We start from the raw sequence: 27803 nt of genomic DNA on the forward strand, positions 1-27803 counted from the left end.
ATGCTTATGATGGCATTTAAAGCACAGGTAATCCAGGGTCATCTCCTCTTCTCAACAGCCCCAATTTAGCCACATCCGCAAAGACACTTTTCCCAAAAGGTCACAGTTTCAAACTCAGGAATTGCTATCTTGATATCTTCAGGGGGCCGTATGTCAGCTTCCAACAATGAGTAACCTAGGATTTGAACTAGATCTTCCATTTCACAACACTCCTGGGCTTTTGTAACAAGAGGGAGCAAATCTTCTTAACAGATTTACCCAAGTTGAGTCAACAAATCGATGTGAAATGGAGGACAGATATTGGACTAGATACTGCTGCTGCTGCTGCTAAGTCGCTTCAGTCATGTCCGACTCACTGGAGGTGGTAAAATATGCAGGGCCTGGTGCTTGGACTCAAGAAACCACAGCTAGAGGACCAATAATTAACTAAAAAGGAATATTTCATGTTATCATGACATCTGGACCACCACAGCTGTCATTATTTTGAATCTGATGCTGTGAAAGATTGAGGGCAAGAGGAGAAGGGGACGACAGAGGATGAGATGGTTGGATGGCATCACTGACTCAATGGACATGAGTTTGAGCAAACTCCAGGAGATAGTGAAGAACAGGGACGCCTGGTGTGCTGTAGTCCATGAAGTAGCAAAGAGTCCAACATGACTTAGCGATTGAACAACAACAAATTAAACAGGAGAGGGAAATACCACATACATGAATATATTCACTCCAGTAGTACCTATTATAGAAAAGCAGAAACTGAAATAACTCTGTAACGGCATCATTTCATCAAGTATGGCCTATTAATCTAATAGAAAATGATGAAGCTATCTAACACTGTTCATACGAATAGCATATGGAAATATGAAAACTGATAAAGGCAGAAAGATTAAAAAGAAAATTAAAACAAAAATGAATTCAAATTTTGAACAATATTGATGCAGTGTAAGTCATAGAATATACTGAAAAATTCAAAATACTGTGGCAAGCTGAGATGGTTATGGGTGGTTGTTTTCCCTATTGAAACTGAACTATTCACTGTTAACACTGAAGAGGAAGAAAGAAGAAAAGAAAAAATTTGTCATAGGGTAAAGGATTGAGACCATCGAAGATTTTCCTTGTCACAGTAAAATGCTAACATTTAAGATAATAAAAAATCAGAAAGAAAATGTCAAGTTAAAGAGAATTGTGAGATGATGAGAGAAGAGGCAGCCCTGAACAGTGGAAAGGCCCAGGGCTAGAGCCAGACAGGCCTGGGTACCTTCAGGCAGCAAATTACTTGATCCTTTAGTTCTCATCTGGGAAACTAGGGGAAAAAAGCCAAGAATTTGTTATAAGCGCATGAGAAAATATACACGTTACGTTACATTATATACGTAAAATGTATTTACATTGTTGGCATGTAATGAATACAAGGTTATATTTTTTGAAGAGATATGTAAAGAGAAATAGGAAAAGCCAGTGTGTTAATAGGGTGGGATGAAAAGGAAGCCAAGTACATAGAAGATACTACAATCACATAAAATTAATGACTGAAAACATATTAGTGTAACTAGGAATCAAAATGTTCACCTAAAAAGATACAAACAGAAAAGAAGGGAAATTCCTGTAAGGTTAAATTTAAATACGATTCTCATTATGAACTTTTGATTTTTTTTTTTTTAAGTATATTTCCCAGCTCTTTCCACTGAAATGTCAGGGAGGCAGGAATAGCCCAGGAGCAATGAGTTAGTGCCCAGCTTCTCACTTCCCAGCACCAGTCCCAACCAAGAGGAACCTAGGCCTTTCTTTGAGAAAAGATTTCCTGGACAAGGGCAGGACAAATTCAAAGCCAGCCAAGTACATCTTATTTACCAAAAGCAAGGAACACTCGAAGGCTGAGGGTACAGGAGCCAGCTTGAAGGGACTCGCACTGACCACACTGGGACAACCTGAATAATTCAGAGAATTTAGTAATAGATTCTAATACATTGAGTTCAATGTAAATAAATCCATGAGTTTACACTGATACAAAAATTAACAGAGAAAGAAAAGGGAGTGGAGGGAAGAAAGCTTTTCTTTACCAAAGAATTCTAGACAATAAATGAGAAATAAAGAGTCAGAAAAATCACTGTTTTTTTGAACACCAATGTAATACCTCATCCAGAAAAGGGTCATCATGGATGTAATGCCTGGTCCAGAAAAGGGTTGCCATGGATGTAATACCCGATCCAGAAAAGCGTCATATGGATATAATGCCTGATCCAGAAAAGGATCACTATGGATGTAATAACTGACCCAGAAAAGGATCACCATGGATGCCGAAACTACTGGGCGAAAGGCTGCTGGGAAACGGGATATTCCTATGTTCTGAAAGTGCCTATTTCCTAATTACAGAACAAAAGTGGTTCTGTAGAATGGAAATATCTGGTGGACACCATCTGAAGCAAGTGATCAAACTAAGTATCATCAATGCTGGGACAAGATAGTAGGATCTCTCCTAACCTGCACCCCAAAATTAATCATGAATCCAAATCATAAGGAAACAACCAAACAAGTCCAGAATGAAGGACTTTCAACAAAATAACTGGACCTGGGTTCGAAGTCAATGTCGTGAGAGAATAATAAAACAAGGATGTGTTCTTTCTCCTGTTGATTGCAAGATACAGTTCTATAAACAAAACCCATATACATGTGTATATATAAATGCTAATTTTATTGCAGAAGTTTAGAGATGATAATGGTAGCATATAAGTTTGAGTCTGTTTTGGACAAATAAGCACTATGCTTTTCAAATGATTGGAAAATCAGTTTTATTTGCCTCTTTTTTTTTTTTTTTTACAGTGGTTTTATTTTTTTTTTAAGTAAAAAATCACTAAACTTGATCAGTGGTTAAAAAAAAAAAGGCAAGGGTCTGTTCTAGATTAGAAGATATACAGAAACTAAATGTAATACAGGAAACCTGATTAGATGCTAGATTTGAAAAACAAAAGGCAATAAAGCATTTGAGGTGGGGGAGAGGTGAGTGGAGAGATCTGGCATATTTAAAACAGGCTGGATATTATATATTTCACATGATTGCTAATCTACTGGATATTAGATATTTCACATGATTGTTAATCTTCCTAAGTATGATAATGGTTAAGAAGAATGCGCTTATTCAAAGATAAACACTGAAGTATCTTGATGTCTGCAGTTTATAGTTAACTTTTCCAAAAGAGGAGATTATGTGTGTGATATGTAGAAAGTGCATGTATGTTAAAACAAATTTTAAAAAGGCAAACAGGTTTTAAAAATGTTAACAATCAATCCAGATGAAAGGTCTCTATTAGACATTCACTGAATTCTCTCCATTTTCTGTAGCTTAAAAAATTTTTTAACTATCAAGTAAGAAAAAAAAAATTTATCTTAAACATTGAGTCAGCTAATTCACACCGCATGTGAGCTGGGTCACACTTCTTCTGCACCTTATAAGCACAGAGGATGTGGAAGCAATCCAATCTGCCCCCCCCCCAAAATGTTGGCTAGAATAAAGCGATGTTCTGTGTAGCTGTTTAGCCTGAATGGACTAGTGTGAAATATACCTCCACCTCTCCCCCTGCACCTCCACAGACAGGCCCTGTGAGGGAAGAAACGCCTGCTCCTAAATGATATTTTCCTCCAAAGCAAAGAATCCCACCTTGGGATGAAGGTGGAAAACACAAGTAACCACCACTGGAACAGAGAAGGTATAATCTAGCAATCTGCCAGCATATAACAGGAAGTATAATTGCCAATTTCCTCCCCACTTGCTTCCCATCTGCAAGACTTTCACTTTAGAGGGAGTTACCTCCATGCACAATGGAACAACAGATGTATAAGCAAGTAAAAAGAAGTACTGGTAAAACTGAGAGCATTCACAGTACATCAAGGGAGTTTTCTTTGGTTGTATCTCAAACCCATGCATATGGGAAAAACAGACACAGGACCAAAAGAGAAAGTTCAGAACAAAAGAAAGGCAGGTAACTAATCTATCAAAAGAGTGCTGGCAAGTGGAGAGGGCAGACAGCTGGGTTTACTACAGTTTACATAGAAAAGGCTAGTTCTAACAGATTATATTTGGTTATATGGGAATATTGGTGCCATATTACCAATATTTTGGAGCCCAAAATTCTGCACTTATGGTAAAAATCAACTGCATTCTTATACAACTTAAGAATAACTCAGTTTTAAAAATGTAAACAGAAAATATTGGTAAAGAAAAAAAAAAAAACCAAAGGCATTTTGCAAAGTGTCCTATTTAATTTCAGGTGGTTCCATGTTTCTCTTCCCACTTGGGCAAATGCCTTTCTTGGGGATTTGGAATCATTATTCTGTCTGTCAGATTTACAGCATTTAATCATATGTGACGTTTAAAGTTCCTTGAGCAGAAAGATTATAGCCAAGTTATGTTCATAGACCTACGTTTTACATTTATAATTTTTACAGTTGCCTTAAAACTTAAAATATACTACAAACACTCAAGCAATCTTCACACTACTCAACTACAATAGCTGTAAAATTATAAATAGTTTTTTAAACTATGTCAAGAAATCCAGATATAGAATCCCCAATTGGGAAAAGAACACTGAAAGAAATGTTAAGGGCATCATTTCTAAAATAATGTATTAATTGTAATAGGGAGAAAAAATGTAGGACATTGACTTCCTAATCATTAAAGAAACAGATAGCTGTTTCAAACAAAACAAAAACTAAATGAGATAATCAAAAACAAACATACCCATCTTTAGTCTGATCCACCACACCACTTAAAAGTTCCACAGTCTTTGGATTAGGCTTGCTTTCTCCAAAAATGTTCAAATATCGGGTGACGAAGTCATTGGGAGACATGAAAAATTCACCATTTTTTTCAATGCTTGCATACTGTTTAAAAAAACAAAATATATTTTATTCTCAAATGTATATAATCAGATCAGTATGTGAAAAAAGCTGAAAATATTCAATGGATAAAATATCTGATATGACAATATACTATTACAAGGACAATTATTTCCCATCACTCCAAGTAAACAGCAAAAAGACATCGAATTTCCCAAGTTTTATCTTTATACCAGAGGTTCTCAACTGAGAGAAGCTTGGCCTGACTGTCCAGCTTACAAACACCAAAGTCCCCCACAGGCCATCTCTGTATGTTATAATACCTGCCTTTCTTGGGCGGACTTCTCTAGCTCTGAGCCGCCTGTTTTCATTTTTCCCCACATGGGACATTCAGCAGTGCCTGCGGGCAATTCTGATTGGGGGGAAGGGCAGAAGTAGCAACCAGTATCTACTTGGGACAGGCCAGGGATGCTGCTAAATATCCCCAACACACAGGATGCCCACCCGCCCCCCACCCATTTACAGAGTCATCCAGACCAAATGTCAGCTGTGCTGAGGGTGAGAAACCCATGTTGACAGAAATTTGGAAAGACAAATTATATGTTGTTCTTTAGCAAAGACATACAGTTTTCTTTAAAAAAAAAAAAAGTATTATGAAATCATGAATGAGAACAACCTCATCCTTTTGCCCCTTTTCCTGTTTCAAAAGCATCAATGATGGAAAAAAAAAGAAAAATGAATGGCAAAGAGGAGAAACTGGAAAGTAACAGCAAAGCTTCTGTAAGACTTCATGGAAGCTGGTAAGAAATGCTGCTATGTCTGTAGAGAAAGTGTGGGGCACTGTTTTTAAATGCAATATCCTATTAGTATTATGCAACCACTCTACAAAGTAGGTGTTCCCATCCACATTTTAGAGATGCAGTGGCTAAATCTTGAATGGTAAACTAATTAACTTACATAGGCAGGGGTAGAAACAACACTGAAATATAAGTACATCTGACTTCAAGGTCTTCATTCTGCTTTTACTCCAGAGCTCCTAAAAATTACATCTTTTTTTTTTTTTTTGAGCCAAAGAAGACATTGGGCCCCTATTTTAAAAAAGACTGTAACCATTAAGAAGGCTAAGTACCAAAGAATAGATGCTTTTGAACTGTGGTGTTGGAGAAGACTCTTGAGAGTCCCATGGACTGCAAGGAGATCAAACCAGTCAGCCTTAAATGAAATCAGTCCTGAATATTCATTGGAAGGACTAAGGCTGAAGCTCCAATACTTTGGCCACCTGATGGGAAGAGCTGCCTCACTAGAAAAAACCCTGATGCTGGGAAAGACTGAAGGCAGGAGGAGAAGGGGATAGCAGAGGATGAGATGGTTGGATAGCATCATCGACTCAATGGACATGAGTGTGAGCAAGTTCCGGAAGTTGGTGATGGACAGGGAAGCCAGGCACGCTGCAGTCCATGGGGTCACAAAGAGTTGGACATGACTGAGCGACTGAACAACAAAATTTAAAAAAAAAAAATTGTGTCCTTTATGCCTTTACTATGTATGTTTGGATCATCCTGTGTTAAGTCATTACAGTGAATAAAGGAAGAGCTGTAAGTTCCTTTACACCTGAAAATGGGGACAAAGGGTATCATGAAAGAGGAAAATGTGCATTTATTTCAGTTCCATCTCTTCAAAATGCTCTTTAGTAAGTCCTAAAGACATACAGATTGGTGAATAAACAATGAGAGAGTTTCAGGAAAAAAAATAAAAAAGAAACGCTGCTATGGTTAGTGTCCTCTCCATTCCAGAACAGAAACAGTGAGTAAGAATAAGGTGGTGTGCGATGCTTTTTCACAGCCTTCCCCCCGTTCACAAACATGGAACCTGAACATTACTGTTCTGTAGAGGTGCAGAGCTGTGAGAAATGCTGAGGAACAACTTGAGGGTTACACATATACATACAGAGCAGGAGAGGGCCTCTTGATTTGGGGATCAAACAGTGTTTTGTGGTGGGGAGATGAGGACCTCAAGCTACAAGAAGAACAGGGTGAGCTGGGTGACAGAAACCACCGTGACGGGAGAGCACAGTGAACAGGGGTGCAATGACAGCATCGATGCTCCCTCAGTATCTGCAGTCAAACCCAATTAAAACTGCCTTAAAAAGCCACTGTGGGCTTCCTAGAGATGTAGACATAGAGAACAGTCATAGAACAGGCAGAGAGAACCCCATGAACAGTATAGAGAACAGACTTGTGGACAAAGGAGGAGACGGACAGGGTGGAACGAACTCAGAGAGTAGAACTGCAACACATACATTATCATATGTAAAATTAAATGGCCTGTGGAAATGTGCTGTGTGACGCAGGGAGCTCAAATCTAGTGCTCTGTGACCGCCGAAAGGGAGGAAAGGGAGGGGATGGGGTGGAAGGGAGGTTCAGGAGGGAGGGGACATACGTATACCTATGGCTGATTCATGCTGATGTATGGTAGAAACCAATAAAATATTGTGAAGCATTTATCTTCCAATTAAAAATGAATACATTAAAAAAAAAAAAGAATCTGCCTGCCAATGCAGGGGACATGGGTTCGATCCCTGCTTCAGGAAGAGCTCACATAATGTGGGCAACTAAGCCTGTGCACCACAACTTCTGAGCCAGTGCTGCAGAGCCCACAAGGGCCAACCCCTAGGCCCATAAGCGTCAATTATGGAAGCTCACACAGCCAGAGCCGGTGCTGCACAACAGAAGCCATCAAATGAAAAGTCCGTGCACCACAACCAGAGAGTAGCTTCTGCTCGCTGCGATGAAGACCCAGCATATCCATAAATAAATAAGTCAATCTTAAAAAAAAAAAACACACACACACAAAGTCACTTGTCCTGTCTACATTTTAGTCATTCCAAAGCAGGATCGGCTCTTGAGTAGATACTCAGCTACAGGGCTTGGAGTCTCTCAGGTCTGGGATGCAAGCAGCTCTGCTGCTGCCTCTAAAGGACCTCAGGTAAGTAACTAAAGCTTTCTGGGCCTCCGGCTCCTCACCTGTAAAATGGGGATAAGGACACTACCTGCTCTTAAGGTGATGCTAGAAATAAATGAACAGTCAGTCATGAAATACACTAGGCACAATGCCATACACACAACAGGCATCTTATAAATGTGCTAGATTATTGGTTTTAATTTAACAATTTTTTGCACAGTACAAAAGACAAGCTCAAAGATGGCCCAATAATCATACTATTCTTTAGTTAGTATTGAATTTGGCTTTTTGCAAACGTGGAAGAATTATAATTTATTTTTCTGAGGCAAAACAGGACTGAAATATAAAGGAAATGTCACTGTTAATTACAGCAATCCTATGATTTAGAATTATACCTATGTTTGCTTATAGTAGTGAATAATTCATTTATTTAAAAACACAATTTAACTCTTCTCTCACCAGTAGACGTTATTATTACTGGATTATCTCCAATTTTTTATTTTTTTTTAAAGCTAAAGTAACTAGCTTTGCATATAACATCTGTACAAATTCCTGGCAATTTTCAAAGGCTAGACTCCCAGAGGAGAAATTGTTGAGTCAAAGGAGAGGATCTTTAAGGATCACACTGCTCTCTAGAAAAGATTGTACCAATTACACTCCCAACCAACAGCATGAGAACATGCCCTCTCCTCCTTTGTCTATCATGCTTGCTGCAAATAGTTTGATATTTTTATATAATTGAGTCTGTCGATTTTTATCTGCTTTACAATTTTCTTCCATTACTTCTAAGTTTAGAAACTATTAAAATTCTTTATCACAAGACTACATATTCACCCACATTTTCTCTTAGCTTGTTTTGAATAGGTTTATCTTTTCCCTTTAAGTTTCAATACATTATTGGTACTTTGTACTTCAATGTGGTTTGAAGTAAGGATCCTCCAACTTGAGTCTCTTCCACTTACTCTCTTGGTTGTCTCTTGGAAGGGAAGATCCCCTGGAGAAGGGAATGGCAACCCACTCCAGTACTCTTGCCTGGAGAATCCCATGGACAGAGGAGCCTGGAAGGCTACAGTCCATGGGGCCATGAAGAGCCAGGCATGACTGAGCGACTAAACAACTCTTGGTTGTCCTAGAAGCCCACACATCAAATCATTCTCCCTTCCCTCACCTTTAGGATGCCATGTCTACCACAGGCTAAATTATCATATGGTTGGGACTTCCCTGGTGGTCCTGTGGTTAAGAATCCACCTTGCAATGCAAGAGATGCATATTCAATCCCTGGTAGGGAAACTAAGATCCCCCATGTCACACAGCAACTAAGCCAACATGTCACAACTAGAGAGCCCGTGCACAACAAATGACATCCGCATGATGCAACCAAGATTCGGTGCTGGGCAACTACAACCCTACGCAAGCAAATACACAAATATTTTCAAAAATTATCATATGGTCACAAGGGAAAGGCTTGGCAAGGAAGTCCATCTCCTACACAGTTCTGATCAGTGGACAATGCCTTCCTAAGGTCAAGATGTACTCAGACCCAACTCCATGGGAGGAATGCCAGGATGAGCTGACAGTTCCTGTCATCACCGCAGCAGGCAATGTTTCAGGACTAAACTGGGCAATTGACCCATCTCCTCTTGCAAGATTACATGCACCTTAATGGCCATAACTAGAGGGAAAGCTCTGCCAGGAGAGAATTTTTTTCTCCCTTTCTCACTGTTGTGTATCCTCTTGAGCTCTAGACTGTTACCTGGCAGGTAGGCAACATGTTCAATAAACATCTGACAAATGAATGTGGAGTAAAAAAAACATTGCATTACTGGACTTCCCTGGTGGCACAGAACCCACCTGCCAATGCAGGGTTCGACTCCTGATCTGGGAAGATCCCACATGCCCCGGAACAACTAAGCCATGCCCCACAACTACTGAACCAGAGCTTCAGAGCCCTAGAGCCGCAACTAATGAGCCCCTGGGCTGCAACTACTGAAGTCCATGCGCCTAGAGCCCATGCTCTGCAACAAGGGAAGCCACTACAGTGAGAAGCCTGAGGACCGCAATGAAGAGGAGTCCCCGCTCACCTCAACTGGAGAAAGCTCTGGCAAAGCAACAGAGACCCAGTGCAGCCAAAAATACATAAACGAATGAATAAACAAAATAAAAAAGCATTTCATTACTTTTTTTCTTACAAGTCTTCTTACAAGATTAATCACTCTCTTAGTTTTCCCCAAATGATCTTTAGAATCATTATCAAGCGCGCAACCCCTAAAAAAAAATTTCCACTGAAAAGGCAAAATAAAACTACAATGCAATAATACCACTACTCATACACAAGATAATTAAAAAGAAAAAAACCAACGTTGGCAAAATATGGAGCAAATGCAACTGGCAAACCGCTTCAGAAAACTGCTTGGCAATGTCTACTGTAACTGATCATACATGTAAGCACAGACCCAGCAATTTTACACCAGTGGGATTTTTCCCTTCCCATAATCTATTATTTCTCGTTGGAACTTTTACTTTTTCACTTACAGATGACCCTTTAACACTTCTTGTAAGGCCAGTTTAGTATTGATCAACTCAGTTTCTGCCTGTCTGACCTCTTTGCTTGTCCTTCAATTCTGAATGATAATCTTGCTAGATAGAATATCCTAGGTGGTAGGCTTTTCCCTTTTAGCACTTTAAAAGTATCATGCCATTCTCTTCTGGCCTGCAAGGTTTCTGCAGAAAAATCAACTGATAACCTTATGGGGGTTCCCTTGTATGTGACTTTGTTTTTTTCTTGCTGCATTTAAAATTCTTTATAAAATATTACTCAGCCATTAAAAAGAATACATTTGAATCAGTTCTAATGAGGTGGATGAAACTGGAGCCTATTATACAGATTGAAGTAAGCCAGAAAGAAAAACTCCAATACAGTATGCTGCTGCTAAGTCGCTTCAGTCGTGTCTGACTCTGTGCGACCCCATAGACGGCAGCCCACCAGGCTCCGCCGTCCCTGGGATTCTCCAGGCAAGAATACTGGAGTGGATTGCCAATTCCTTCTCCAATGCATGAAAGGGAAAAGTGAAAGTGAAGTCCCTCAGTCGTGTCCGACTCTTAGCGACCCCATGGACTATATAGCCTACCAGGCTCCTCTGTCCATGGGATTTTCCAGGCAAGAGTACTGGAGTGGGGTGCCATTGCCTTCTCTGCCAATACAGTATACTAACACATATATATGGTATTTAGTCAATCGGTAAAGATAACCCTGTATGCGAGACATCAAAAGAGAAACAGATAAATAGAACAGTATTATGGACTCTATGGGAGAGGGCGAGGGCGAGGGCGGGAGGATATGGGAGAATGGCATTGAAGCATGTAAATTAGCATACGTGAAACGAATTGCCAGTCCAGGTTCGATGCATGATACAGGGTGCTCGGGGCTGGTGCACCGGGATGACCCAGAGGGATGGGATGGAAAGGGAGGTGGGAGGGGGATTCTGGAAGGGGAACACGTATACACCCATGGTGGATTCATGTCAATGTATGGCAAAACAAATACAATATTGTAAAGTTAAAAAATAGAAAATATACTGATTTAAATAAATAAATAATTCTTTATATTTTTCTGTTTTAATTATGATGTATCTTGGCATGGGTCTCTTTGGGTTCATCTTGTTTGGAACCCTCTGTGCCTCCTGTACCTGCGTATCTGTTTCCTCCTCCAGGCTTGGGAAGTTTCCAGCCATAATTTCATCAAATACATTTTCTACTCTTTTCTCTTTCTGTGCTGTGCTAAGTAGCTTCAGTCGTGTCTGACTCTTTCTGACCCCATGGACCGTAGGCCACCAGGCTCCCCTGTCCATGGGAGGCTCCAAGCAAAAATACTGGAGTGGGTTGCCATCCCTCCTCCAGAGGATCTTCCTGACCCAGGGACTGAACCCACGTCTCTTATGTACCTTGCATTGGCAGGTGGGTTCTTCACCACCAGCACTACCTTTCTTTTCTGGGACCACTATAATAGAAATGTTAGTACCTGTGATGTTATCCCATAAGTCCCTTAAACTATCTTCAATTTTTAGAATTTGGGGGGGGGTATGTATTCTATATCACCTTATTAATCCAGTGTATTTTTTCATCTCAGTTATTGTATTCTTCAGTGCTGTCAGCACTTTTCTAATATTATCTAGCTCTTTACAAAAATTCTCATTGTGTTCTTCTATTCTTTCCCCAGTTCAATTAGGATTCGTATTACTAATGCCTTGAACTCTTTTATCAGGTAAATTACTTATCTATGTTTCATTAGGGTTTTTTTCTCAGGGTTTTGCTTTCTTTTTCTTGTTCTTTCATTTGAAATATATTCCTGGCTTCTCATTTTAACACTGTCTTTATGAAACTAGGTGAAAATTTACCTCTCCTGCCCTTGAAGGTGTGTCCTTGGAGCTTTCCCAGCGGCTCTGGTAGGAGAAATAGATCTCAAGTGAGCATGAGCTGTGTCTTCCCCAGGGTGTGCTGGCAGCTACTGCCTTGGGAGGAGGTGGGGCTGGAGCAGGAGGGACCGGAGCCCAGCCAGGGGCAAGCGGGGGCTTCTCCTCTGCTCAGGGGCCATCACTGCCCTACTGGGGGTGGAAGCTGGGTTTCTCTTGCATATGACAGCACTCTCTGCCTTGGTTTGGGACGTGGCCAGGGCCTGAGGTCTAGGGCTGCATTTCTGTGCGGGTCTCACTTTTTCCCCCATGTGTGCACCTTGTTAGAGGCTGGATGGGATTGGGGCCAGAGGGAGTCGTGCCACAGCACTAAGCTGACCCCACCCCATGGCAGCATTATTTTGGATAGCAAAAAAATGGAAAATAACTCAAATGTCTACAGGAGAATGTTTCAATGATTTGTGGCATAGTCACACAGTGGAATAAATTAACACCAACTAGGCGAGACAATACGGATGAATCTTACCAATAAAGTAACAGTGAAAGAAGCTAGACACAATATATATTGTTAAAAAAAAAAAAAAAAGGAAAACATACTGTAGAATTCATTTTATATAAAGTAGAAAACCAGGCAAAGCTAACACATGGTGACAGAAGTCAGATGACTAGTTCCCTTGGGAGGGGTGGGTATTGACTAAAAAGGGCATCAGAGGGCTTCTAGGATGCTGGTTACATGTATGGATTTGCTTCATGAACATGCATGGAGGTGTACATTTCTGATTGATGCACTTGATTTATTCCTCAATACAATTTACAAATAAAAATCTCAGGTCTTTTATCTGCCTTGTTTTTTCAGAGGTGATAAAACATCTCTTCAATACAAGAACATGTTAATATGGATATAAGAAACACAGTTTTCCTCAGTTTCAAAAAAAACACTGCATCACCGAGGCTTGGGTGGTCTACTTTGATTAAAGATGTCAAAGGTTCTTCCTTAGACTGATGGACAGAGGGTCCCTGTCAGGGGAGTGGACTATACCTTGCAGCTACCACACCTTTAAACCCTTCTTCAGTAATAGATTTGATAGATGACCTGAAGCTTCTCTCCTTTACAATTTTTGGAAGTTTAATATGATTAAACATATATACTTATGAAATGGGAAGGCTTTTAGGATTCCTTGCATAACCTAGTAAAATACTAACTGTGATGGTTAATTTTATGCATCAACTTGACTGGCCAACAGGTGCCCAGATGAAACACTGTTCCTGGGTGTGTCTGTGAGGGTGTTCCTGGATGAGACTGGCATTTGAATCTGTGGACTCAGTAAACTGGATTCCCTCCCCACTGTGGGTGGGCTTCACCCAATCCACTGAGAATAGAATAAAAGATGGAGGAAAGAATTCATCCCATTTTTCCCTGCCCCATTGCATAAGCTGGGTCCTATCTTCCTTCTCTGGCCCTCAGACCGAGATTTACATCATCAGCTACCCTGTTCTCAGGACTTCGGACTTGGACTGAATTACAACACTTTTCCTGGGTCTCCAGCCTGCAGACAGTGCCATCCTAGGCCTTCTCGGCCTCCAAACTGGATGGTGTGAGCCAGTTCCTCATAATCAACCTCACTAGATAAATACCTAGAGATGGAGCTCTCTCCTACTGGTTCTGTTTATCTCGAGAACCCTGACTAATAAACCAAATGTCACCAGGAAGACATACCTCCATACCCAACGAATACAGTGGCAAAGGAAAGCAATGTGTCACTACACTGTATCCTCAGAGGCCTGGGGCCCTAACTGGCCTGCTCACCACTGGTGGAACAAAATAGTCTATCAACTGTGAACACGCCAGAACCATAATCACCGGTCACTCATTTTTGCCACAAACCACTCATGTCTGGAGGCTGAAGGGCAAATTCTCCTTGAGTGTTTTCCAGCCACTGAGAAATGCTTTGCACACCTGATCACTGTGTTTGACCATTCTTCCCCTGCTTTCCTGTTACATGGGTGGAATAAAGTATTATACTTAAGAATCTGAAAATGGATCAAATATTTTATATTAAGGAATTATTATTAATTTCATTAAATGCACAGTGATATATATTATGGCCACATATAATATTTACTAACATATATTACGGCCATTTCTCAATAGGGAATCTTAAAATTATTAGGAGCTATATGCTATTTAGGGTGAATCACGGAGATAGCTAACTTACACTGAAATACATCAGTAAATATTATATGTGAAACTAATGTGACAAAAATTTATTTCAATTAGGTGGTGGTTATGTGGGTACTTACCACTCTATTTTCTGTATATTTGTAAATTTTAATGAAAAGGTTTAAATGTCATTAGGTATCATGAATAGTCAACAAATATATTGCTGATGATAAAAAACACAAATTTAAAACAAGATACAATTTTTCAATGAGTTGTCAGAAAGGCTTTTTATTGTTGCTGCTCAGTTTTTCTAAATAATCTGAGTTGACGTCGCAATGTGGAAAAATGTAAACTTCCATACTCCCACCAAAAATGTGTATTGATGCAACCTTCTTGAGAGGCAGTCTGCCAAGAATCAAAAGCCTTAAAATGTTGTAAATCCATTCTTCAACAGTTCCACTTCTATAAATTTATCTAAGAAAATGCTAGCTATATGCAAAAATGTAGTAGGGCTACTCATTACAGTGTTGTTATGATAGCAAAGCAAAGAAGATGACTAAACATCCAATAACAGACAGTGGCTAGATAAACTGGTAAAACAGCCATATATAGGAATATCAGAGCAATAAAAAAAGCAGAAATGCTTCCAGTCATAGGAAAAGGTATTCATAATGTATTAGGTGAGGGAAAAAATGAACACCAAATAGTATTTTTCCTCCTGTTAAGGAAAAAAATTATACTCATACACAGAGGCAGAGAAACAGGAAAATAGACATATGTATACATAAATAGACTTAAATAGATATATGTATATAGATAGATAGATTTAAATATATAGGGATCACATGTTTCAGTTCTTTATACACATCTTTTTTTAATTTTCAAAAAATATGAACTGTTCCGTCATAAAAAAAAAAAAGGTTTTCTAAGGGGAAATTATTTTTCCAATTTTCCCTACAAAATCTTCTAAAAATATATATGATGCTTTTGTTGATGAATTATGAAATTCCAAGTGCAATTCACTACATATTACTATCCCAATTTGTAATATGACCTGCTTCCCTTGTCTGGTCTTCCCATCCTCCGCATCTTACACTATAGTAAGGCATTTAGTTGCATCCAGCTCTATACTTCTAAACAGTAGCTATCACCTCCTTCACTCTCACTTGAGCTAATGGTTGTCTTCTCAATTTCTGCATTAATACTGGTACTTCCCTGCCCCCGGCTATATATCCAGTGGTCGTATTTACCCCCTGTTCACAATCAATCAATCAATCCTGAATATTCATTAGAAGGACTGATGCTGAAGCTCCACTACTTTGGCCACCTGATGTGAAGAAAGACCCTGATGCTGGGAAATATTGAAGGCAGAAAGAGAACGGGACAACAGAGGACGAGATGGTTGGATGGCATCACTGACTCAACGGATATGAGTTTGAGCAAGCTCCAGGAGATGGTGAAGGACAGGGAAGTCTGGCCCGCTGCAGTCCTTGGGGTCACAGAGTCAGACACAACTGAGCAACTGAACAACAACAACACGATCATCCATTACACAAGATCAGGCATTTTCAATCCAACAGTCCTTCACAATGTGTTAATGTGCCCATTCTCCATTCTTCCTGCTACCACAACCCTAATCAGGTTATTAGGGCTGCACACCGGGATCACACCCACAGCTGCCTAACCCATGGCCTTGCTGCACCAATCCAACCTCAGACCCATCCTCCAAGTCACTGGATAGCTCAGAAAACCTTCAATGGCTTCCTATTGTTTAGCAGAAATGCCAAACTCTCAATTATCTTTCTAATTTTGTCACCCACACCCTGTAAAACTTGGCAGACTCTTTCGCACAGAGCTGAATTAAGTAAACATTTGAAGAATGAGAGAAAATCCTTCAATCTGGAGGAGGTTTGCTCCCAAACCCAGCTCCAGGCCTTTGCTCCAATGTGGCCCTGGTTCCCAGAAGCCTCCGCTGCCTCCTGGGTGCCCACCCCCCCCAGCTCCCACGCATCCGCAGGGCTCCTAAGTTCCCACTCCAAGGAGCCTTCTCTGACCTCTCCCCACCACAGGGACTGTTCCCTCCTCCCATTTCCTGTGGAGTCTGCTTTAACCACACAAGTGACCCTTGACTGTGCTGACTTACTTTTTTTTTTTACCTTCTGCATGCCTATAAATTTGGTCTCCTGTATGAAATCTGAACATCTCTAAATAAGATATGGATGTTGCTTATACCTTCTTACACATCTCACTCACTGCAAAGTTCCATGGCATTTCATTTAAACTGTAAGCACCCAAATACACACCTGTTTATTAACATGAAGCAGCACGGAAAGTGTCAGGCAGAGAAAAAAAACTTAAGGTTCCCAACACCTAGGTTGGAAACAAAGCTGACTACATCTAGACTTCAACTCCTACATCCAGACAAAACATTACCCGCCACATGTCACTAAAACAGCCTGCATAAAAAAATTCAAACACCTTAGGCTGGAGATGTTTTATGCCAAGTTCCACTCTGCCTACTATTCTAGTACCATTTCCCAAGCTTCTATACGCCAAGCCACCTCCATGCCTGGAGTTCTTTGCTTTTGCTTGCACTATTATTTCCTTTGTCTTTCTTTGCTCCACAATCCTCCACCTTCTCCATTTGATAAACAGCAGCTCAAATACCACCACTGCCCAGCAACTCTAATGACTCTCTCTAGGAAAATGTAATTAGCCCCACATCATCATCTTGCTAATTAATACTATACAACGCATATCAACCATATTATGTACTATATAATGTTTATCAACCATATTGTGGATTTTTTTTCACTTAAACACACACAGTGAGATAGTCAAGGGCAGGAGCCATGATTAATTCATCTTTATAACCCCAACATCTGACAATAAGCAACTTCAGAAAAAGAACTGATTTTAACTCTTTTCAAAAACAAACAAACATAAAATAAGCCAGAACAGGGCTCATTTCAGTCCTCCAGGACCCCTCTTTCCTTATATGTTTTGGTTGCACTAGATCTCTCTGCTCGCCACAGCTGTCAACTCCCCCATTACCGGCACATATGGTCTCGAAGGAATAATGAAGCTTCCCTCCACCTCCTCTAAGCTACAGGAGAATCACCTAACCAGTGTAGCAGAGAGGTTGGGATATTTATAAGGAAGAAAAGTCAGGAAAAATGTCAGAAAAAAATCAGCAAATAGGTTTACAGAGTGCTCGCTGCTGATCCACTCTTAGAACTAACAAGTCCAGGTGTACAGCAAAGTGATTCAGTTATTCATTGTCAATCAACTATGCATGCTAAGTCCGACTCTTTGTGACCCCATGGACTGTAGCTTTCCAACTCCTCTGTCCAAGGGATTCTCCAGGCACGAATACTGGAGTGGATAGCCAGATCTTCCTCACCCAAGGATTGAACCTGCATCTCCTGCATTGCAAGCAGATGTTTTTTACAGCTGAGCCACCAGGGAAGCCCCTCAATCAACTATATGCTAATACAAAATAAGAATTTTAAAAATAAGTAAATAAATGGACCACAATTTACTTAAGCCAAAAAAAAAAAAAAAAAAAAAAGAAAGCCCAGGCTCACTGGAGACGTGCCTGGCACAGCCCCCAAAGGCGCCTCGCTCTCTATTCTTCCCCCACAGCACCGTCTGCGGTAGAGAGTAAACAAGAGATCCTCAGCATGCTGAGCCAAGGTGGATTTGCATTGGTACCACACTACCCAAGCCTGATGAGATCACCCAAACCTCTGCCAGATCCACAATCCCTTCTAGAAACTGCTGATCACTTCTTTTCTTCAGGGACAGTTCCCCCCCCATCATCCCACTGGACTCTAAGTCATCTGGAATTCTCACTCAAAAGCCACATCGTCCCAGCCTCACCAAGGGAGGACAGCACTTGCTTTCTGGTCCCAAAGATTCCACCCCAGCCTTCAGGTCCACTGACACAGAAGCCCCACAGGTGGCTCTCCAGAACTCTGCAGGGACTCCTACCCTCCCCTGGGTTTCCCTGGCCAATCCCACTTGTCTCCAGTAAAACTGCCCTGCGACTGCGATGAAGCCACTAGAAAAGGTATGTCCTTCCATTGGTAGGATCTTAACCTAGCCTCATCAGCTACCACATGGCCTCAAACTATGGTCGCAGCTTCTACCTGGAGCCTTTCCACTGAATCACATCAAGAAGACCAATAAGGATCCAAGATGCACCATCTACTGAGACCCTCTAAGTTGTTCCCATTTGCTGATGCCCACAGCTACTGTTGGCTTAGAAAACAGAAGTCACAGATTCTGAGTTCCGAGAATGATCGTGACTCTGCCGACTCAATTTTATGAGCTTCGTTCATGTCTCCAGGCTCTTTAGCAGCCCACTCTCAGGCTCTTCTGCAAGTGGTCTTCCAGAATTACATCATTAGAGTTTTACAACAAAAACCTTATAAACACACAGCCTAAAAACGTCTATGGCTCCCTCATACACACCTCAGCCCTGTCAGGGGGGCCCAACGTGCACAGCAACAGACACCAGGCAAGAAACAAATGCGTTTCTGTTTTCTGGACTTTCATTATCCAGAATCCTTTTCCACCTTAGCGTCTCTATACCCTTTTACCTTTTCTGGGCAAAACACAAGCTTATAAAGAACTCTGCCTTCTAATATATAACCCAGTCTACTTTATAAATTGATTCGTTGTTTCTCGTATTTTTTACCCATTTTCTCTTGGAGTCTCTGTCTCTATGAATGACTTAATTTCAAGCATTTACTGAATCAATATCCAATGCATATCAGGTGCAGATCTAATACATAGCACTTTCAAGTAAGTTTTTTTCATGAAATCTTTACAACTTTTTATAACATTATGTAAATGTTCAAATATACACAAAGTAGAGTGAACGGTATAGTAAATCCAATATTCCATTTTCCATTTGCAAAAATTATCATACTGCCTATTTTTCCTACACCACCAAAACTGGGTTACCTAAAAGCAAATCTCAGATATCATAATTTCACCTGTAAACACTTCAGTGTACATCTCTAAAAAATTCTTTATAGTTTCCATATTCAGAATACTATTACCTAGCCTAAAAAATCAATTAACAATTACTTAATATCAAATAATCCTATCAGTATTCAAATTCTCTGATTCCTCAATTTTTAACAGTAACACATTTTGATAAGGAAAGTGATGCTAGGAGAATCAATAACTTCCTAAGCCATATATACACAGCAGCAGAACAAGTTTCTCACTTGAAGCCTTGGGTTCTCTTTAAATACAGCACACCTACCTTCTCACCATGTTTAGAGAAGTTCTACATACGTACTTTTTAAAATTGTCTTTACAAAAATGGCCTGTCTTCTTTTGAGTGCTTTTATTGCCAGTTGAATAACCTTAAAAGTGGTTCAGTGTTTGGGACCTGAGGCAGACTTTATTATTAGAGTATTAGTCACCCAGTGCCCAATATCACAAAGTAGGTGAAAATATAAGAATGAAGGAAATAAACTTGTACAGTGTGAAGTAGTATCTACTGTTACTCGTACTGAGGCCTCCTCAAGGGCACCACAGCTGAAGTTAAATGATATGATGATGGTAACAACAGCAATGTTCTACTCAGGAGACACCAGGGTAGCCCATTCTGGATGAATGAAGGATGACAAAAGGTGTTTACAAAGAGCTTTAAACTTCTTAGGACGGAAAGCTTTAGTATCATCTGCTGTACAGGACAATCTTGGAAAGGTCAACTGGTTGTGAGACTAAACTCCCCAACAACTCCTTTCCGGTACTGAACGTCATGTGAGACAAGAGAAAGTAAAATGTGAACCATGCAGCCATCACAAACAGTCACCTACAAGTAAGTGATACATTTTCAAAGACAGATATAAAATTGTAAAGGATCTCTTTTACAAGTCTTAAGTAAAGGTACTTCTGGGGATGTTTTTAAAAATGTAACAACGAAATAAAGAGCTGCTTGAAAATAATCTTTAAAAGTTGTAGAACACAAATAAGAAACAAAACAGATTCCTTTATACTGACCTTCAAAAATATTGTTTTAAGTTCAGCTGGATCTGCTCTCTTGGTTAAAGCCACCTATAAATAAACATAAAAATGTTTATATTATTAGAACAAAGCTGAGAAATCAAGCTCGCAGACTGAAAGAAAATAAACTCCAGGTTAGAAATCTGCGAATTTCATTTCTGCACTTAAAGCACTAAATTTACCCAGTGCTTAAACTACTCTCTGGATTTTGAGGCTTCTAGAATGATAATATTCCATACAAGAAACAAAAGCTCCTAATATGCAGTATTTAATATATATCATTTTTTTCCAAAACGAATAAGAAAAAAAGAAAAGTTAAAACAGACTTTAAACCACCTGGCATTTTAAACTTCAATCCAGAGTGACCCAAACCCTTTTACAGGGGAATACTAAATATTAAAGTACAACTTGTTAAGTATGCAAGAAAACGTGGTTTTTAGAGAAGTTAGTGGGCAAGGCAAATAATATTCACAGACAGAATGCAATTAATACCCATGGTTCCACAATGGACAGGCATGAACATCCAGCAATCTGGTCATGTCCAGCAGTAGCCTCTCTCCCCAGCTTTATAAATAAAATCCAGAAGTCTCCAATTGTACAGCATTGGGAAATATAACCATTGTTTTCGAATAACTTTAAATGGAATATAATCCATAAAAATATTGAACAATGTTGTACACCTGAAACTAATGTTGTAAATCAACTGTATTTCAACAACAACAAAAAGAAACCATAAGTCTCCAAATGTATGATTATTATTTACCACGTTCTGGAATACAAGGGGCTATGGTTACCTTTCAAGAGCAAAGTTTGACAGATTAGCTCAGAATAGGTGTTGTGCTTAATTCTCCAGCCCACAAAGTCCAAAAACATCACTGGGGAAAGAGAAGACAAACTTGAACATGGCTGCCCCAGGCCAACACAAAAGAGTCCTTATGTGGAACCAAACAGTGGGCTTATTCAGTGTCCCATCACCCAATCCTGCTGGCAGAAACCATCATGAGACTGAACTCTCCCCAAGCACAGCATCACCCCATGATACAGCCAAGGAGGGGTTCCTGGAACCACCCCAATACTGGAGCCATGTCGCCATCCATGGGGAGATTTATGCAAATTGTTCTAAATCCCTTCGGTGTGTTTGCAAAGGCTCTCCTGAGATCTTTGGACAATGGGTTCTCTGTCTTGAAATATGTAACTGCCTGAGCTCCTTGGCCCGCCACTGTCAGGAATAATTTTATTAACTAATCATTGGAATAGGAGAGGCAGTTTTCCTGAAACCAGTTAGCTGGTCACCTTGTTTCCCAAACCAAGACTGATAACTCCTAACTTCGGCTGAGTCCTTGTAACCACCGATGCTATTTTTATCCATGAGAATTTGTAATCTTTTTAAAATCCTCAATCACTGAGTGTTCTCTGCTATTCAATTAAGGAGAAAAAATATATATAAAAATCAACTGCAAAACCAACCTAAGACTGATGATAGTGCTGCTGAGAGTCTCACAAGATCCCCTCCGTTCGGGTCTATATTCTGAGAAAGGTGGGGAGGACAGACACTACTGGGGATGAGACAGCATGAGAAGTTTCCACCCTCTTCTTCAAGAGAAAAGAAATTCCCTCCAAGTTCTACATCTCAAGACCATAAGTAACATTTTTGAAAAAGGCATATGGTGACCCTCAGCACTTAATTGGGTTTCCTTCTAAAAGCAAAGGTAAGTTTCCACAAAGTGAACTATTCTTGCTCCATCTAAATAACACATCCTTTAAAATCAGATTAATTCACTCTGCCACACACACTTCATAAAGCCTTCCCTGGGCAATGCTATTTCAGAGTGAACTTCCCCCGCCCTCAACTCCCACAGCATCCTTCTCCTTACTGATCCCAGAATGCACAGTCATCGCTCACCGCCAGGACTACACCTCTTTGAGAGAAAGCAAGCTTTCAGTCTGTAACTCTCCCAGGGTGGAGCGCACAGGAGAAACTCATCCATATGGCGGCCCAACGCTGCTAAGCCATGTCACCTAATGTGCACAGAACACTTAAAAAGTTTTCAGAGCAGGACTATGACGTCACTGGATCCTCATGGCAGACCTGAGACTCAAACAGAGCATATTATTGCTCTCATTTGACAGAAGGGGAAACCAAGACTCAGAAAGGGTCACTTATTTCCCTGAAAGTCAGATTTAGCAACAATTTTTGCTGACATTTCTAAGTGTTTTCTGAGCGGAGGTCAAGTTCCAAATCTTCCATCCCCTACTGTGCTGGTCTTCTCACTGAGTCACATTATAGGCGGCTTTAAATTGACCATAGCTTATGTTATCCCTAATATAAAATAGCACATGCCTAAAAATCAAGACCATCGCATCCTAAAGGAGATCAGTCCTGGGTGTTCACCGGAAGGACTGAGGTTGAAGCTGAAACTCCAATACTCTGGCCACCTGATGCAAAGAGCTGACTCATTTGAAAAGACCCTGATGCTGGGAAAGATTGAGGGCAGGAGGAGTAGGGGACGGAAGAGGATGAGATGGTTGGATGGCATCACCGACTCGATGGAGATGAGTTTGGGTGGACTCCGGGAGTTGGTGATAGACAGGGAGGCCTGGCATGCTGCGGTTCATGGGGTCGCAAAGAGTTGGACACGACTAAGTGACTGAACTGAAAAATCAAGACTCTCCCAGTTTCTCCTAGTACCACCAGTTTGTAGTGTCCATCCAGTGCTATGATTAAGAACATGCTCCAGTATCAGACTGCCCTTGATTGTGGGGGGGCAGACCTGAGCTCTCAACTCACTAGCTCTGTGACCTTCCCGTTTTAAGCCAACTCAGAACACCTGTTCAGGCAAGCTCACGTTGCATCACCTGACAAGCCGTAGTTCATCAGGCTTTAGAAGATTCTCAAACTTTAGGTCGAAGAAGGCAATGGCAACCCACTCCAGTACTCTTGCCTGGAAAATCCCATGGACAGAGGAGCCTGGTAGGCTGCAGTCCATAGGGTCGCAAAGAGACGGGCACGATTGAGCGACTTCACTTTCACTTTTCACTTTCATGCATTGGAGAAGGAAATGGCAACCCACTCCAGTATTCTTGCCTTGAGAATCCCAGGGACAGAGGAGCCTAGTGGGCTGCCGTCTATGGGGTCACACAGAGTCGGCCACGACTGAAGCAACTTAGCAGCAGCAGCAAACTTTAGGTTTTTCTCCAAAGGCTAATTTTCATTGTTTTATATACAAGTATATATTTCTCAAATACTAATAGCATGTAAATATTTACAGCTATTGTGAGAAGAAAATGGCAACCCACTCCAGTATTCTTGCCTGGAGAATCCCAAGGACAGAGGAGCCCGGTGGGCTGCCATCAATGGGGTTGCACAGAGTTGGACACTCTATTTAAAAGTTTTAAATAAAGTAATTTTCAAACATTGTTAGGGAGTAAATCACCAAGAAGAAAAAGGATTCTTGGCAGACGACTATGAAATATCACCACTTGCTACTTAATAAAGAATTTTATACACAAGCACATAACATTCACACCAAGTGGAGGTTAAGGAAGAAAGCAGGTGGGGGGGATTAAACTGGGAGACCTTTATTTTGTTTAATAACAGTATAGGAATTTCAGGTCAATTCCCCCAAAGTATGTTTCACAGGGCAAAGTTTGAGAATCACTGAATATGTAACATTTTTGACAAGACAAACATTATAAATAACAGTTTAAATAGGTTATCAATAGCATTTGCAAAACACACATACTGGCTAGACACATTCCAAATACAAAAAAAAACAAAACAGCCAACAATAATATAACTTGAAGGACTGGTTTTAAAAAGTGGGCAGTGGGACTCATGGCAAGGAAACCCAGAAAGATATTTTTGAGGACAAATAAATTCACTTTCATTTTAATATGAGTTACAGAAGCCAAACAGAGGAAGACACCAGAAAAGATTTTTCTACATGTAGGAGTATTATTTAAACTGGCTTTCTTACACTGGAATGAAGACTCAGTTGAGGGTTCATCGCTTTAACAAACTGCAGAGGTACGGAACTGTGCACTTAAAATGGTTGCTAAGTCTAACCAGGGGTGTTGAGAGGAAACAAACATAACCTACAAAAAAATCAGGGATATTAATTTGAAGAAGAAAACAGGCAGAAAAGCTCTCTTCTTACACTGGGAAGCTCAAGCCATGTAAGACCGCAATCTCCTCGCAGACACCTTGCTCTTCCACGTCCCCTGCTCCAGTAAAGGTCAGAAACTAAGTAGGAGCTCTGAACATATTCTTAAAGAAAAACTTCCAGGTGAGTAGAAATCAAATTTTTACAAGGAAAACAGGTAGCTCCTGTTAGGCCAATGGAACTGCCAATTCTCACACTCCGCCCCAAATCTACCAAATCAGAAACTCTGGGGGCGGGATCAAGCAATCTATGGTTTAACAAGTCCTCCAGGTGATCTTGATGTTTGTAAAGTGTAAGAACCACAGCTGTAGTTAATGTAAAATCCTGTCTAACTGGGCTTGAGATCCACTGCCCTGGCTGCATGTTTGCACAGCCTCAGGGCTTTGGGGTTTTATCAATCCCCAGGCTGATCAAATTAGACAGCAAAGTCCAACTGAATTAAAATCTCTGGAATGGGTACCTTTAAAGTTTCACCACAAGATGATGATGGACCAGGCTGAGAACCACTGGGTTAGAACCCAGGACACCAGACCTCATTCAGCTTGCTACCTCACTCAGCAACAGTTCTTCCATCACCCTCCCAAACCTGAAAGGTCTGAAAGGCAAGATAAGCTCAGACTTATGCTGAAAATTCTAGTGTCATGAAGTAATTGTTTACTTTAGATATGAAGTGAAAACTAGAGAGGCAGCTCATCAAAAGCTACTCTGTGTGTGTGTGTAAGCACATGCATGCTTGTTTGTGTGCACTGACAAGCAGAAAACGGAGAGGTGGGAGAAACCTTCTTAGTGGGTGGTCCCTAATCTCATGGAAAGCACAACTGTGTGTGACCTAATAACTCAGAAGCTGCGGTTGCTCTTTTTTCCCACGTTATCTTCCTATACTGCAGAGACTGGAAGGTTAAACTACATTTCCCAGAATCCCTTGCAGCTATGTGGCCTAGGTGCTGTCAATTAGAGGAAGCTAAGTGAGATGTGGGAGGCAAATTTTGGAAAGCCAAAATTTGGAAGGTAGAGGCCATGCCTTTGCTGTTTCTGCCAGTAAGCATCATCCTTGGAATTGGCTGATCTTCCTGTGGCAGATGGAAGTGTCTAGTCTTCCTCCTGTCATGTCAGCAGCAGCATAGTTCTGAAACACTCCCGGTTTGGTGGGCAGTTTCATGACTGCACAAAAGGCAAATGCTCCCCTGGTGGCCTGCTCCGAAGTGAGGCTCTGCAAGTCACTCCTAAGAGCTCAACCTGAAGTTTGTTTCTTCACCTTTCCAACAAATTCCATAAGCCATTTAACACCCTGTAATAAATTTCCCTCTGCTTAAACCAGCTAGAGTGGATTCTGTTCTCTGCAAGTGAACCTTGACTGATACAATCAGTAGCTGTAAAAGAAAGTTTGAAATTCCCCAAAACCACAGTTACCATTCACTCAAGAGGGATAAAAATGAAGTGTCTCATCATATTTAAGAAAACTAAGCTTTCATTGACTTCACTGAATCACTCATTCCTCATCCTATGGTTCCCCTATGGTGTAATAAATGAAGAGCAGTAACTATAAAAAGTTACTGGAATTAATATACAAGCAAGATATCATGTTAAGCAGTATTCAAACCACAACCTTTCTGTGTAGTCAACCCTCAAATGTTCAAGTCACTCAACAGTTGACTTGTAAAGCAGCAGACACCACAAATGTTAACCCACTGGGTAACTACGCAAGTGGGTTATTTCAGGGATGTGGAAATATTTTATCGGAAGGATTCAGTAGTTTATGAAATGGGTTGTAGACAAACATTAGACAATGATAAAGCCATCACCACTAAATTTCTGTATGAAGAAGCAGAGTACAGCAATTAAGAAATGAATGGCAGTGTTTTAGCTGTGGGTGCTGTTATGCCAAAATAACTTTAAACACTCTAAATTTAGATTTTATTATTATTAAGCTAAAGCTAACATTCCAGTAAATGTTCCCAAGACTAAAAATTTGACAAGAGACAGTATAAGTCTTCTCTGAAGTAGACATTTGTCTCTTTATATTTTCAACTCCTTATGGAGAAAGCATTGCTTGCTCATCGTGTCATAAGCAAATATCACCAGGTTTGGGGTTTCAGTATGTTGCTAACTTGGTGATCTTGGACAAGTCAGTTAGCATCTCCAAGTTTTAGTTTCCTCATCTATAAAAAGGGCAAAATGCTTTGCAGCCAATTAAGTCGACTATGTTCTTTTCCCCAGAGGGGCCCAGTGTACAATGGCTGCAAATAGCAGCCTCCTCAGCAGTGTACACAGCCTGTTGCCTGCAGAGGCTGCCCTAAGGGACCTTGGAGACAACCCTTCCCATTGCACATTCACAGCTGGCATGCTGTCCCCAATGTAGGCTCCAGACATGTATGCCTGGTTTCTTTGGAAAGTCCCAGGGCAGTGGCCACGGTCCACACTGGACAAGTCTTAATGTCCATCTGCACCAAGGTGCAGAACAAGGAGCCTGTGACTGGGGCCATCTGCAGGACCAGGTTCAAGTTCCCTGGCCACCAGAAGATCCACATCTCCAAGAAGTAAGGATTTACTAAATTTAATGCGGATGAATTTGAAAATATGGTGGCAGAAAAGCGGCTCATCCTAGATGGCTGTGGGGTCAGATCCGTCCCTAACCGTGGCCCTCTGGACAAATGGTGGCCCCGGCACTCATGAGAGTGTTGGCATTGTTCCCGCCTTCCTCATGCCTACCAATAAATCCTACTTCCCTGTCAAAAAACAACAACAGGGCAAAATGACAAAAGTTACTTATCTATTTCATAAAGTTATCTTGAGGATTAACTAGGATGAAGAAAAAGTGCTCTGTGAATTACAGAGTGATACATAAGGCTAGTAGTGATTAACAGCTACTGTTAACAAACAGAAGCCAAAAACACAGCTATCTATTTCTAATCCCAAATAAGAATGGAAGATGAGGAAGTAGGTCCAACGTGTATTCAACTTAGAAATAAGCAACAAAAGATGAAAGGCTAAGGAGAAAATTAAAATTCTATTGGATGATCACAGTCTTGTTAGGAAGCCTGGAGAATCAATCACCTTGAGGCTAACGGGGCCACCAATGATGCTTAAAACTATCCCAGAATCTGAGGTGAGAAACCCACCTCAGAACCCACAACAAAAGCAGGTTGCCTAGGCTGCCTGTTGCTGCTGCTAAGTAACTTCAGTCGTGTCTGACTCTGTGCGACCCCATAGAGGGCAGCCCACCAGGCTCCGCCATCCCTGGGATTCTCC

At 40.7% G+C, this 27803-nt stretch overlaps 1 protein-coding gene and 1 non-coding gene across 7 annotated transcripts in view; one reads left to right on the top strand and one right to left on the bottom strand.

Annotated features, from left to right (window-relative positions):
• The window catches only part of SLC25A13 (solute carrier family 25 member 13), a 240920-nt gene that overhangs the window by 190321 nt on the left and 22796 nt on the right, over positions 1-27803 (bottom strand). For all 6 annotated transcript variants that reach the window (XR_014066092.1, XM_081531535.1, XM_081531534.1 and 3 more), the window contains exons 2-3: positions 20389-20442; positions 4736-4878 (exon numbers count right to left, since the gene is read on the bottom strand). Coding sequence is in view for 5 of the 6 variants with exons in the window: in XM_081531535.1 (XP_081387661.1) it covers positions 4736-4878; positions 20389-20442 (197 nt within the window). In the remaining variant the exon portion in view is untranslated. The remainder of the gene's footprint in view (positions 1-4735; positions 4879-20388; positions 20443-27803) is intronic.
• LOC145524935 (small nucleolar RNA SNORA70) lies at positions 26735-26869 on the top strand. Its single transcript, XR_014067965.1, has one exon. It is a non-coding gene; the product is annotated as a small nucleolar RNA SNORA70 (small nucleolar RNA).

Source organism: Giraffa tippelskirchi, chromosome 10, assembly GCF_054371585.1.
Source record: "Giraffa tippelskirchi isolate mGirTip1 chromosome 10, T2T-mGirTip1v1.2.pri, whole genome shotgun sequence".
Taxonomy (NCBI): domain Eukaryota; kingdom Metazoa; phylum Chordata; class Mammalia; order Artiodactyla; family Giraffidae; genus Giraffa; species Giraffa tippelskirchi.